The 15,392-nt window shown below is 36.2% G+C and overlaps 1 protein-coding gene across 7 annotated transcripts in view; it reads left to right on the top strand.

Moving 5' to 3' along the window:
* trpm2 (transient receptor potential cation channel, subfamily M, member 2) overlaps nucleotides 1–15,392 on the top strand; it is a 61,161-nt gene that overhangs the window by 22,798 nt on the left and 22,971 nt on the right. For 5 of the 7 annotated variants that reach the window (XM_039683589.2, XM_039683588.2, XM_089133470.1 and 2 more), the window contains 8 exons: nucleotides 103–205; nucleotides 4,236–4,357; nucleotides 6,900–7,262; nucleotides 8,641–8,778; nucleotides 10,066–10,201; nucleotides 10,611–10,756; nucleotides 12,435–12,547; nucleotides 13,873–13,959. In XM_039683589.2, coding sequence (XP_039539523.2) covers nucleotides 103–205; nucleotides 4,236–4,357; nucleotides 6,900–7,262; nucleotides 8,641–8,778; nucleotides 10,066–10,201; nucleotides 10,611–10,756; nucleotides 12,435–12,547; nucleotides 13,873–13,959 — 1,208 coding nt within the window. The remainder of the gene's footprint in view (nucleotides 1–102; nucleotides 206–4,235; nucleotides 4,358–6,899; nucleotides 7,263–8,640; nucleotides 8,779–10,065; nucleotides 10,202–10,610; nucleotides 10,757–12,434; nucleotides 12,548–13,872; nucleotides 13,960–15,392) is intronic. The other 2 variants (XM_089133469.1, XM_039683590.2) reach the window with 1 other exon arrangement.

Here is a 15,392-nt window from a genome sequence, read left to right as displayed (position 1 = left end):
CTGTGTATACATGATATACTATATATGTATATAGGACATGATAAATAAGTGATCTAGAAGATGTATTTATTTTATTTTAATTTTCTTTATTTTATTCTTTAGATTCAGGACATTATCCGGATGCCTCATCTGCTGACTGTGTTTCGTATTGATGAGGATAAAAACTATGATGTTGACGTAGCTATTCTACAGGCTCTGCTGAAAGGTATGGTCACTTTTTAGGCTCACATCCCTCCATTTCTTAACCCTCTGGGGTTGTTCGTTTCAGAGTCACACTCGGGGTGTTCGGGTCCAAATGGACCCAAAGGGCGGGATTCATATTCAAAAAAAAGAATCATGATTTTTTTTTTTTTTTACTCGTTTTTTATAAAAAAAAATCTTTTCTTTTTTGGTGTTTTGAGAAAATTTCAAAAAAAAAAATTATAATTAGTATTAATGCAATAATTATGACAAAAATTCCCCCCATTGAACATAATAGAAAAATATTTTTAAAAATAAATTTTTTTAACATTTTTTTTCAGCTGTATTTCATTTTCGAGTCAAGTCTAGGCCTCATAAAAGCAATTTTTGAAATGAGATGGATGCCATCTGGTGGACACACTGAGCATTTTAAAAATGCAACACATGTATAATCTGCATTTTTTGGTGTGTTTGTGTATAAAAGTGTGTTTGTGTGTGTGTGTTTGTGTCTGTTTTGCACTTTTGATGTTTTATAGATTCACCCCTTCACTGTTGTGTGCTTTTTTTCAAGATCGTGGCTGATTTGTAGATTGTACGCACAAAAAAACTCAGTATTTTCACATTTTTGCCAATTTCCCATTCATTTTCCATGCGGGTCCATTTGGACCCGAACACCCCAAGTGTGACTATTTTTTTTACAACCACTTAGACTATTCACATCCTGTCCCCAATTTTTTTGGGGTGTTCATATACCAAATACCAACAAAGTCACCAAATTTCGGACCATTCTGAGGAAGCTGTGATTTAAAAAAAAAAATATTTAAATTCTTCGGGTCCATTTGGGCCGAACAACCCCAGAGGGTTAATCTAGAAACTGAAGACTTAAATTCACATTTCCAGGCAGAGGGTAATTGGATTATGCTGGTGCTAATGCTGTTGCGAGTGGCTCTTTAGCTGTAATAGTGACAGTGATCGAGAGCCCGTCAACATTATTTTTTTACGTTTCATAAAAGGACTTGAGGTTTGAAGTCGTCTAATGCTTTGACCTGATGGTTTCTAGAAATACTGAATAACAAATCACGTTCCTGGAACAAAAAACGTCAAGGGGTTTGTACTGTTCAGCTAAGACTAACTTGAGCACATTTATCCTCCCGTGAGAGTCTAGAAACCTCCCTGATTGCGGAAGCTATTAGCTATTGATGGATGATATCTCTTAAAACGTTTTTCAACATTGAATATATGTGTGCTTACAATCCTGCTTATAGACACAACTGACTTTTCTTTTAATTAGATTAAAAGAAGTGGATAACAAACAGAGATATTAGACAGAATGTTTTTTTTTTATGCTAAAACTATAAGGTGACCAGGGGTGTACAAAATTAGAGGATACCATATAAACCCTTTATTTTTGTATGATAAATAGCCACATAAAATGATTGTTTGATTCAAGAAAGGTTTTGTGTTTTAAATATTTCTAATATATGTCAAATAAGGCAACATTTCTAATTTAATTTTGAATTTTTATGAACTGTTTGGAGATGCAAGGGTTGAAAATCCAAATGCAGTAGTTTATTAGAGGGTAATCCAAAGACATATTTAAAAAACAAAACAAAAAAAACAGGCAAAGGTCAAAATAATAGAGTGAAATCTAATCAAAACAGAGAAATCCTAAGGAACCGGGCAGAAAGTCAAAACTCATGAGAAAGCAAAGCCAGAGCAGTGCTCTTTGTAAAGAGTGACTCATGCCATGTCCACACTAATAGGTTTTCGTTTGAAAACGTATATTTTTCTCTCCGTCCACACTGAGACGGCTTTTTAAGTCAATGAAAACGTTTCTTTTGGAAAACGCTCTCCAAAGTGGATAACTTTAAAAACGCCGTTTTCGCGTTGTAGGTATTTCAAAACGATGATGTAAGTTTAGTCATGTGATCCATGTAGTACCAATAGATATTCATGTTTATCGGTATTGTGCCTGTTATGTGTTATTCATTTTTACACTATTGCTTTCTATGTTACTTAATATGTGCTATTCTTCATAGCACAGTACTGCAAAGAGGACAGATAATGTACTGTCCTGCGGCAGCAAATGTTTTAGACCAAACATATGGTGACTGAATGCGACCTGGACGATTTATTTTGCTAAATAAAACTATCCTGTTAGAAGAATTGCGTGATAACTTTACTTTTTATTATTTATTTTCCCCTCTGTATCATCTCAGTGAGCTTTTGTGAAGTTTCACGCATGCGCAGTAAAGTGAATTTAGAAGTTTCTCATCCACGCTGAAACGTCGGAAAACGTCTGAAAACGCTAGTGTGGACGGAGAGCGTTTTTAAACGAAAACCCAGTTTTCAAATGTATCCGGATTAATGTGGACGTAGCCTGAGAGATAAGTGGCTTTTAAATGTCAGAGGAAATGAGATAATGAGACACAGCTGAATACAATCGGTGATGATGAGATCAGACAGTGAGTTCTGGGAAATGTAGTTTGTGATGCGCACAACCGGCACATCCGGGAACTTAACTGTCAGTTTTGTCCCCGCCTCCTTTTGGGGGAAACAAACTAGACTCCCCATAGACTTCAATACAAAATAACGGCAAAAACCAACGTCCGTACACAGCCGACAGGCGTAAATAACTTAAGAAATCACTTATATAAAACATGTCAAGTAATTATATGTCCACCCTGTTTGCCATAGAGCGTGAAAGATACATTTTTTTTATGCCCGGGCCCAGGCTACCTGCCATCATCATCTTAAATTCATAATATACTGTATACATTAGGGTTTTTTACTTTAAAAAACGAAATAAAATCATTCAGGGGCTTACCTGGTGACTCGATGAGGTACAATTAAATGTCCGGGTGAGACACCTCTGGCCACTGGGTGGGGTTGTTACACCAATTTGACGCTGGGAGAATAAAGGGACGTGTTTTTAAATTGGCCATTGTGTATGTAGCCTATCTTTCACGCTCTATGACAAACAGGGTGGACATATAATTACTTGACATGTTTTATATAAGTGATTTCTTAAGTTATTTACGCCTGTCGGCTGTGTACGGACGTTGGTTTTTGCTGTTGTTTTGTATTGAAGTCTATGGGGAGTCTAGTTTGTTTTCCCCCAAAAGTGGGCGTGAACCTATTCAGAGACATTCTATGACGCAGCGACGGTTGTGCGTATAGAGAGCCTAAGTCCCTCCCCTTCCGGTCGACCACCATGGGACCTTATTTCGGAAAAATATTGAATGGTAGTCAATGGCGAGAGACAACAAATATTTTGATCTCGTTTGAATTGTGCCCTGAATTACACATATGATGTTCATCAATTTAAAAGATACATTTTAAAGTAAAGAAAGTTGCAGTTTGATGTAAAACCGTTGAGGTATAAAACTGTGAAAATACGTAATTACAAAGACTACAAACCCCAAAGGCGCACATTTTCTCTCAATGAATGACGCTAACTTTGCTGAGGCTATTGTCTGTCATTGTTTCTGCAGTCTTACGTTATAATCGTAACGTTACGCCGTCATACCTGAGTGTTTTGTACCAGACTGCACACACACGAGCAGCGGATCTCGTTTCTCTTCCAGGGAGATGTAGTTCACAGAGCGATTTTCACATAAAACTAAATGTCACTCTTCTGTTGTATGACAAACGGCGACGTTTTTGACTTTCAGAATTATCTTTTAAATTGACAAACATCATATGTGTAATTGAGGGCACAGTTCAGACGGAATAAAAACATAAGTTGTCTCTCGCCATTGACTACCATTCATATTTTTTCCGAAATAAGGCCCCATGAGCCGGAAGCGGAGGGGCGGGACTTAGGCTCTCTATAGTCTGGGGTGAAGTGCCCTCTGGTGGCTAACAGTGGCACTCCAGCTGGGGATTTTTTTTTTTTTTTTTTTTTATAGTTTTTGTTTAGTTGACAATAAACTATAAAACTAAAGATACTTTGACGGGGTCGAGGACTCGTTTATCAGGAGAAATACAAAAGACAAACTGGTAAGAATTTGCCAAACCGCTAGTGGATAAAGTGGTGTGTTGTTGCTCCTCAGCCTCCAGAAGTGACGGACATGCTGGCCACCAGGCCTGGGAGAGACAGCTGGAGCTCGCGGTGGCCTGGAACCGGGTCGACATCGCAGAGAGTGAGATCTTCACCGAGGAGAGCCAGTGGACGGTGGGTAAAAATAATGCAAAAAGCTACGAGAATTGCAGAAACATTAGGCCTACGAAAAATAAAACTAGTTGATCAACTGGAAACTTTTGCACATGCCACATTGAAATAATGTTCATTAACATTTTCTAAAATGTCTCCTGTGGGTTTATCTGAATTTTTCTTTCGGATCTTCCTCATCATTTCATACACAAGCTGTGTCTGAAACCGATTACTCGTTCACTCATTCACCAATCCCTATATAGTGTATGGCATTTGAGTGCACTATCTGCAAGGAGTGAACGAGATGAAGTGAGTGCGTTTAGTTTACACTGTGCGTCGGAGAGTTGGAGCTGTAGAAAAGGCTTCGTCACACGAAGTTTTATTTACTGATAAAACTCCTTTTATCTTGCGTTACTTAATTTATAAAATAATATTAACAACAATAACAATCATAATGACTTTATTTTGTAATTATATATATTTCCGTGCCAGCTTTATAGTTTCATCGACTGTAACTCTCACGCTCACAGATGACGTGTCGTCGAGCGCCCTCCGGTGACCGTTATTATATCCGAATGAATACACTTCCTAACGACGATTAACGGATATTTCAACCCGATCTCACGGGAATTCGTACGAATTTTACAAGGTGGTTAATTCGTAACAATTCATACGACCTCACTCGTACGAATTAGCCAATTCGTACGACTGACCTACCCCTGACTCCGCCCCTAAACATAACCGTCACGTGGGTTTAGACAACTGAGGTCGTATGAATTAGTACGAATTAGCCACTTTTGAATCACTCGTACGAATTGGTCGTGAGATAGCGTAAATCCTCCGTTGGATGTAATGTAATCTATGGTTTAAACTTGCTCGCGCCGCACTTTCATGCGCGCTCAGTTCTCTCCGCATTGGATTGTGGGAAATAATGCTTCAGCAAGTGTACATCGAATGTACACTCGAATTCAGAGAGGATTGTGGGTAAAAGTAGTGAATGAATGTAGGGAATGATGTCGTTCACTCAAAATTCGGACACCACTACAAAATGGCCGACACCCTATATAGTGCACTATATAGTGGATAGGGAGCGATTTCAGACACAGCTACAGTGTTACAAACATTAATGGTAGCGTGGGTTTTACCGTATTAATTCCAGAGTGAATCCTTTTGAAGTGCATGCAGTGAAAACAGCGTCTTCTCGAGTTTGTCAACAACACAAACCAAAGTCAAAGTAGACGTGCAGCCAATGAAGAACATAGGCTGGCATTATGCAAATTTCTTACAAACATAAGTAGGTTCAGCAGGAAGTGAGACTGTAATTACTGACGACTCATTTCAGGCAGTTCAGAACCGTTTCTTTCTGTCAACTTGATTTTTGAAACTTTTACATTCAAAGAGCTATATTACACACTACATATCCAAAAAAAGTTTAACATCTTTCGTTGTTTGGTCAGGGGTTCACTGTTTTAACTTTTGCATGCAACTCATTATTTAAAGAAAAACAGTGTTCAAATAGTGCCTGTGGGAGTATTATTGAATGTTAATTATTTTGTGTTTGTCGTGATTTGTTGTAGAGCCCGACCGATAAAGGATTTTGAAGGCCGATACCGGTACAAATATTTTTGGGTTTTAAAATCCGATATTCCGATATATCGGCCGATATTTTATTTATTTTTATTTTTTTAAACTGGACATGATAGTCACAAATTTTGTCATGCTTATTTGAGTTATGTTCTTTTAATTGTTATTCAAGCAATGTATGTCTCGTGACCAACTAAACGAGTGTTGCCAACAGGAACGGTGTAGAGTGCCCTCTGGTGGACAAACTATACAACTCCAACACTCATGACATGATTCAAGCGTGTTTCATCCGTTTTTATTTTATTTTTGAAATATTCATTTATCGGCCATTATAACTGCCGATACCGATTGTGCTGTTCTATATGAACATTCTGCATTTATTTGATTTAAAAGTTGTCGTAAAGTGACCCCTTCTGTTCAGAGTTGGGTATTGCATATGATATTGTTTAAGTTATTTGATGACATCATTAATGTGAGCCCAGCAGCAAAGAAGAGCATGCGGTCATGGCTACTTCTGCTCCTTCATTTAAGTTGTTTTGAAGGCACTTTCGGTATGTAGATGTTGCTACATTATAATTCCTATGAATATTTAATTGCTATATCTTATATCCATAAGTTTATATCGTCAATTTAATTTTCCTTTGTTTTGTAAATGCACATTCTATTTCTGTTATAGTTGCTAACTACTATATGCAATGTAAAGCCTTTGTAGTGTTAATGCGAAACATGTAATTTACTCTGTACTGTACATTTAGGATTCTGTATTTTGTATTTTTACAGTTTTACGTTATTCTTTGGGCAACAGTAAACCTTGGAAACGATCCCTGTGTCTGTTGTCTTTGGGAGGCGTTATCTGACTGCATACTCAAGCAAGGCATTTGAGATAAAGGGCAGAACACCGATAGTTTGGAAAATGTCTAATATCGGTCTGCCGATATATCGGTCTGGCTCTAATTTGTTGATATCTTTCCCGTCTCAGTCCACTGATCTGCATCCGGCCATGTTTTCAGCGCTGGAGGGCGACAAACCTGAGTTTGTGCGGCTGTTGCTGGAGAATGGAGTGTGTGTGGATAAGTTTCTGGTAAAGGAGACCCTCTGTAAGCTCTACAAACACCTACCCGCCTGCTTATTCCTGCGCAAGCTTGCAAAACGAGCCCAGGTTGTCGAAAACATTTCCTTGAGGCACGTGTCTGAAGAAGTGCGCCACTTGCTGGGAAGTTTTACTCAACCGTTATACGCCTCTTCAAGCTACAAGAAAACCGAAGATGATGTCCGTTTGACGGCAAGTTTGAAACATAAAAGTCCTCAACAACAAGGACAGGGGGGAAACGTAGAGTACTGTGTAATTTTAATATTTGTTTTATTTGTTTACTATTATATTATATATAAATTTTCATTTTTAGTTTTTTTAAAGTAATTTAGTAATTTTTATCAGCTTTTATATTTTTATTTAGCTGTCATTCAGATTTACTACTTTTTGTAATTTTAGTACAGGTACTTCAACTTAGACTTATTTTTTAATTGATAATGATAAGAAAAGGGTTATTAATTGGCATGGAAATATTGTCACAATGCACACAATCTATACTACGGTAGGCTTCTTTTCTTTATACAAAATATAATTTAATATTACTTAATGGCAAGTTTAAGACAGAAAACACCTCAGCAACAATGGCAGGGGAAAAGAGTGCCATGACATAAATCCTGATAAATTTAAATTGTACAATTTTATTCAGCACAGTAAAGTGTTATATTAGTATTATGCATATCGATTAGGGCTGTGCAAAAATTAATTGCGATTAATCGCATCCAAAATAAAAGTCTGTGTTTACATAATATATTTGTGTGTGTTGTATATAATTATTTTGTATATATAAATACACACACATGCATGTATATATTTAAGAAAATGTGTTATTCATATATCAAATATTAATATTTATATAATATAGATTATGTATTTTTATATATATATACACAATTTAAGCGCAAATAATTCTTAAATATATACATGCATGCATAGGTATTTATATATACAAAATAATTATATACAGCACACGCATATATATATTATGTAAACACAGACTTTTATTTTGGATGCGATTAATCGCAATTAATTTTTGCATAGCCCTAATATCGATACTTGCCGGCTCAGAAAAGTTAAAGACAGGTTAAAAGAAATGAATAGTTGAATAAAGTCATTATTTTTGTAAGTATTCTCGTCGCTTGATAAACTTAAGGTTGACTATTTTGACGATGTCTTTAATAACTTTTCTGGGCCGGCAAGTTTTAATAACTTAGAAGCCTATGGAGGAGTGATCCAGCTCTCAGATTTAATCAGAAATATCTTAATTTGTGTTCTGAAGATGAACGAAAGTCTTAAAGGGCTTGCACACTGTCTCCGTTTATTCGTATTCGTGATTCGGTGTCTCTGATTTGTCAAAACACCATTCAAACTGCTTGTTACGGATGCGAAAAACGCAGAAAATCTAATCCGATTCGATTTTTTTTTTATGAGACACTGTGCAAGCATGATTTAAATAACGTGTGGTTGTATTTATTTTTTTACGTGTGCAAATTTTGGACTCTACAGGGTTGGAAAAACATGAGGGCGAGTAATTACTGACAGAGTTTTCATTTTGGAGTGAACTATCCCTTTAATTCTAGTTTGGCACTAAAGACTCGGGCTGTTTTATTCATTGAAGCGCTGCATCTCTCAGGTGCCGTCCAAAGGGCTGGATCTGCCGTGTTCTGGCGAAGAACCGACCGCACTCACGATTTGGGACCCGGGACGGGATCTCTTCCTCTGGGCTGTTGTACAGAATAACAGAGAGCTGGCAGAGATCGGCTGGGAGCAGGTACAGACCGCACTGAGACAAGTTTTCTGCTTTAGTTTGGTGAAAGAAGCTGATATTTTGCTGAAGCTGATCTTAAATGTGTAAATGTTTGCAGGGAGTCACTAAAAACAATTAGTACTCTTTGGAAAACTGTTATTACTATTATTTTTTATTGTTTATTAAAATGTACTACTACTGATTTTAAAAGAGCTCTTTATTTTCATATTTTCTTTCCATTTTAGTTTTCGTAATTTTCTACTGTGCTTTTGTCATGTTTATTCATTTTAGTTTTTTAATATTTATAATATTGCTTATATTTTTATTTCTATTCTTTGGTTTATTTTTATTTTATTTTTAATCCTTTTAATTCTTATACATTTTTTTAGTCAGGGACATTTCTAAGGATTTCATCTACACTGAAAAAAATAATATGCTTTATCTAATCAATAAAATAGTGGCAACATATTACAAGCAATATTATTAATTAAATTGTACAAATTAGAATTAATTAGAATATTAATTTGATTAACTATTACTCAATTCTAATTTGTTCAATTTAATAAATAATATTGCTTGTAATCTGTTGCCACAATTTTATTGATTAGATAAAGCATATTCATTTTTACAGTGTAATAATTGTAGTTTATTCTAGTAATTATTATTATTATTATTATTTTACTTTGTTCTATTGGATGAACATTGTTGCCTCTGTCATATGAAGTATTTTCCATTAATTTCAGTGAATCAGTTCATTCAGTTAATTAAACTGGATAAAAAAAAAATCCACTGATTCATTTGAAAACCAGCGTGGAAAATAAAGTGAATATTTTGTTATTTATACAATTATATTTTAGATTTTTAAGTGTTTTGAATTTGAATTGTTTTATTTGTGTTTTTTTTAACACAATAATGCATAATCTTTAGACTATGAAAGAATAATTCAAACTAAATTATATAATATATAAAAATTATTATTACCGTTTGGATTGTTCATGTAATTAAACTGGTTCAAAAACAACAAAAAAACAATTCACTGATTCATTTGAATCCCTGTGTGTAATTGTGCATCTTGTATTTATAGTATTTTGTTAAAGGTTTTCTGTTCATAATTCTTTAACTACATTATATCAATGAGTGTTTTCTATCTTTATTGGTTGTATTCTTTATAAATGTATTCATTCAGATGTTGTTTTGTGACCGGTAAATGCTGTAAATCAGATTATCTGATTCTGTATTTAAATAGCGTTAGAGTAAGTTGCGGTTTGAAGATTCACAAATGTGTGTGTGTGTGTGTGTTTGTTTTTGTAGTGCAGAGACTGCATCGCAGCCGCTCTGGCTGCCAGTAAGATCTTGAAGAAACTGGCGAAGGAGAGCGGCGAGGATGATAGCGAAGAGGCAAATGAAATGAGAGAACTGGCCAACCACTATGAGAAACAAGCCATCGGTATGATTTCAGATTCATTCTTTATTGTCCTTAAAGGATCAGTTCACCTCAAAATTAATATGTCCTAATAATTGACTCATCCCAATGCCATCCAGGATATCCATGTCTTTCTTTCCTCAGTGGAAGAGAAAATCCAGAAATGTTTTCCTCAAGAAACTAATTTTCTCTTCCACCGAGGAAAGAAAGACATGGATATCTTGGATGACATTGGGATGAGTCAATTATTAGGACATTTTCATTTTAAGGTGAACTAAGGTTTTTTTTTTACAGACTGTAGCTGCAGCAAAATGTGTTATACCACCCAGAATACACATATTTTGTACACGGAAATAAACATATATATATAAAAAATCCTTCAAATCCTTTGACCTGAGCCGTGATGTTTAACTCTGTGTGTGTGTGACCTCAGGTGTCTTCAGCAAATGTCACAGCTGGGACGCCCAGCGAGCGCAGAAACTCCTGATCCGCATCTCTCCGTCGTGGGGCAGAAGCACGTGTCTGTGGCTCGCTCTCGAGGCCGGTGATAAAAGCTTCGTCGCTCACTCAGGAGTGCAGGTGAACAAACCCAGTGATAATAACAATAAAAAGTTGTTTATGATTGCAAATATGTGTCTTGTCTATTAGTCAAGCTTAAAGCTGCAGTCCGCAGGTTTCCCTCTTTGTCGCCATCTCTGTTCGAAATCTGCAATTGCAGTCATTCGCGGAATCATCAGCATTACAAAAAAAAAACTATAACTAAAACTGTAATGTGTGTACGGAGGCGTATTGCATTCACTTGAAGAAAAAAAATCGACTCTGTTTTTCTGAATTAAAGGTGCCATATGTAATAATTGAGGTAACAATATACGAAAAATGAGCTACACGCATCAAAAGAATGAGAAGAAATAAGTGCAAAGATGTCATTAAAAAACTGACAAGTTATAGTGCTGCCGAGATATTAACCTGAATTAGCATGCTAAATTACTAGCCCCGGCCCGGCAGGTGTCGTAATACCAGTTCCGGCCATGGGAGGCGGTATGCGGACGGGCAACGTTAGCACCAGCCAAACTGCAATAGACGAGTGAGTCGCGCTCGCGCCGGCCGGCTTGTGTGTACTTGAACCTGATGTCAGTCGTGTGGAAATACAGCCAATTACTACATTTCAGTTCAGGGAAGAGTTCAAAAAATGATTGGTCGACATTATGCATGAGGAATACATTTTGGTAAGTTGTAGCATACTGTATCTTTCAACAGTGTTCGGGTTCTTTTTCCAGCTAGTAGAGACGATCGGTTCACGTGCGCTAGGGATCTGTAGTGTAACATGTACAAGCGCCAAAACGGTATTTATTCTTTGAATTGCGTAATATAATTGACAGAATCTGAGAGCTTAACTAACCTGCTTGCTAAGTGTCAATTGCGTGTGTCTCACGGTGAATTCACGGCGCTAGCTTGATCAACATCAGCGAATGCTGTCTGTCAAATTAATTCACTAACAATAAAAGTGTAATATGAACAAAACGAATACCATAAACTTCAAATAATTGCCCAAGCTTTTATTTTCCCATACCGTCGAAATGCACCAGCTTGTTTTTGAGATCTATGAGGCGGTCTTCATCATTTAGTGTTGAGATTCATAGTGTTTAGTTTAGTTCACTCTAGTGTTTAGTTCATTGAGTCTCTGATCTCTAAAAATCTCCAAATGTTCCACGGGAAACTGCGGTCTTCTTCCAACCTTTTACTATCATGTCAAATGATTTGAATAACATGCGCGATGGTAGGAGCACAAGTCATTTTTTGAAGGTATACTGCCCCCATCTGTTATGGAATATGGAGTAGGATTTGATTTATTATGTTAGATGGCACCTTTAACGAGTTAATTTTTCATGAGAAAAAATTTTTTTGCTCTGTTTTTCTGAATTAATGAGTTAATTTTTCATGAGAAAATTTTTAATGAAAAATTCCATTAAAAATTAACTCATTAATTCAGAAAAACAGAGCAAAAATTTTTTTTCTCATGAAAAATTAACTCATTAATTCAGAAAAACAGAGTAGATTTTTTTTCTTCAAGTGAATGCAATACACCTCCGACCTCCGTACAGTACGCCTCCGTAATAATGAATGGGTTTTGGGTGAGTAATTCATGTGCAATAAGAGTTACTTTTCCTGTGAAAACTGTTATTCCTTCAAACCAACAAGCAGTTTATGTATACGGCTCATCGCCGATAGCTCAGGTCTCATCGAGTGTCTCTGTCAGGCCCTGCTCACTCAGATCTGGTTTGGAGAGCTGTCCGTGGAGAATCCACACTGGAAGATTCTCCTGTGCATGATCTTCTTTCCTCTGATATACACCGGCTTCCTGATCTTCAGGTAAAAACTTTCAGTCCCACTTTATTAAGTGGTGTGTTGTGTTGTTTACATGTTGTATTGTGAAACACTTTTGCTGCTATTGAGGTAAGGGAAGGGTATTACATAAATTACATTAATCACAGCTGTAATTACATGCAGGTATTTTCTAAACATAAATAATATTTAAAAAACATGTAGGCCTATGCAAACAATAAGTCCATTCCATTGTATTAAATTAAAGGGCTGGGTGTTGACACAAATTTCACAATTCAATTCGATTCGATTCACAAGCTTGCAATTCGATTCGATTCAATATTGATTATTTTGGATATCAGTTACAATAAATGGCAAATTTTCTCAAGGAAATCAAATCTCTTAACTAATGCTGTAAACTATGGGAGTCTAGTTGTAGCCTACTAGGCTTCATTAGCCTAATTACACTTTTATTTATTTTTATAATAATAAGATTAGCCTATATGAAATATAAACATTTAAATGGTGTCTGTCATAAAAAACTTGCCAGATTTATTCAAATATGCATTAAATATTGAAGAACATTAAGATTATATATAATATGGTGTATATATTTAGCAAAAACCTCCTCTCTAGAGTTATTTGTCCTAGCTGACTAACGAGTTTATGAGGGTTTTCTGAGGTAAATATGACGATGACATTGATTACAAGCTGTTTAACGGTTGAAACGCTGATTGAGCGAATCAATGTGACATGATACGGATTTCGATAAGTTGTACTCTATCTTTTAACTCACTTTCAGATGCTCATTCATGTTTATTTCGCGCTGTGACTGGTATTATTAACCCGGAAGTGAGATCAGCGCTGCTGCTTCTCTAGAGCTCCGCCAGAGCGATCTCACGCCACAGCGCCAAACCCCTATTTATGTTTTTGAATTTCTAACGGGACGTAATTTGAAAATTGAGACTTTGTTTCATATCAATAGTAACAAAGGACAAAGATTATTGCGATTTTTTTGGATGCGCGCAAATGAAACAGGATGACTAATCGATTCTTGAGATTTAAGAATCGATATCGGTTTGTAAAAATGAGAATCGATTAGTATAGAGAAATCGATATTTATTACCCAGCCCTATTAAATTATAAATTTCAATGTTAGTATGTAGTAGTTAAAGCCACTAAATATAAAGTGGGACCAAACTTTCTGAAAGTTCAATCTTTTGTTGTCATTAGTTTTTTTGTGAGTCATTACATGCACACACCATCAGATGGCGGCATTGCACTCTCAATAATTACACTGCAAATAGCACTTTTACCACAAACACTGACTTTTAATGATTCTTAATACATGTTTTAACCCTTGATTCTCGCAGACGTGATGAAGACATCCAGAGACGGAAGCAGGCAGTGGATCCAGTCTTAGCTGGAAACTCAGATGCCAAGATCAAACGCCACATACGGTTAGTTGACTTACAACTAGGGTTGGGAATCGTGAGAAATTTTCCGGTTCCGGTTCCGATTCCGGTTCCGCCAAACGATTCCGGTTCCGGTTCCGGTTCCCATTCAATTAAAAATATTAGAAAAATCCACAATCCTTTTTGTGTTTATTTCTTATAGTACATGACAAATTAGTTTAACAGACTGGTTATGTAAACAAACTCAAAATATTATTAAGCAATCTTTGCACAAAAAAAAAATTATATATAAAGGAAATTAAAAAATTCTGCATTCTCTATAATAATTTAGACCTCTCCTTTATTGTATCTCCAACAGTGAAGAATACCCTCTCAGAAGGAGTAGAATATGCTTTAACACACATATGTGTGTAGAACAGATTATTTTTTAAAACGGTTTGAATGATTGATTCATTAAGACTTTACTTATTTCATTACTGGATAAATCGGCGCTCTAGCAGTTAATAAACAGAACTGCATGCGTCTTGCGGAAGAACATTGTTGCCGGAGCTACTTCTCTCTGTTTATGTCCATGACGAGTCACGCAGGCATTGGGCTACTCCGCAGCAGCTGCGATCCGCCGGCCAGTCTAAAGAAGTCCGAGTATTAACGCTTATTACAGGCTTTACGTAGTGATTCAAGATAAGACAAAAACACGGTTTGAAAAAAAAACATTATGATGCACTCGCTCATTGTATATATTTTGTAAATTCTGAACACAAAAAATATACGGACTGCATCTGTTTTGACCACTACCGTCAATGTTTACTCAAACTATAATCTCACTAATTCTGTAACGGAAATCATTTGAATATGTGAAACAAATAAATATTGAGACTGTGTGATTGTAAAGCAGTTTCATATCGACAACTGCTCTCTCTCTCTCTCAGCGCAAATAGATTTGAATGTAGGCTAGAGAGTGACTCGGCGGTCGGCGCGCGCAGCGTGCGTGTGTCTGTGTGTGACAAATGCAGCGCGTGTGAGAGCAAATCGCAACTTCAGTGGTGAAGTTTTTGTCATTTAGGAATAAGACGGCGTCTTCTACTCCCAGCACTTCGCCCACATGATGATATCGCATCGGCATCAGAACCGTTTTCGGAACCGAAACTTAGGAATTTTGCACGGTTCCGGTATTTTTTCAAAAACACAACCGGTTCTGGAAAAGAACCGGTTCTCGGTTCCCAACCCTACTTACAACACATTCACACTGCAAAGATGTAGGAGTGACAAGTGAATGACCTAAAACTAATATTAGCATTATACAACTTATTTATGTTCAATATGCATAACCACTTGAAAAATATCTTATTTGTGGGGTTTTTTAACACAGTAATGCACAGTAATCTTTAGACTATTAAATATCACATAATGATATTATTTTTATTATTACATCTATGTAATATTTGTACTGACTTATTATTGTTGTTATTATTACATAA

The sequence above is a fragment of the Pimephales promelas genome, chromosome 7, assembly GCF_988280905.1.
Source record: "Pimephales promelas chromosome 7, fPimPro1.hap1.1, whole genome shotgun sequence".
Taxonomy (NCBI): domain Eukaryota; kingdom Metazoa; phylum Chordata; class Actinopteri; order Cypriniformes; family Leuciscidae; genus Pimephales; species Pimephales promelas.
This window is presented reverse-complemented; position numbering and strand designations above follow the sequence as displayed.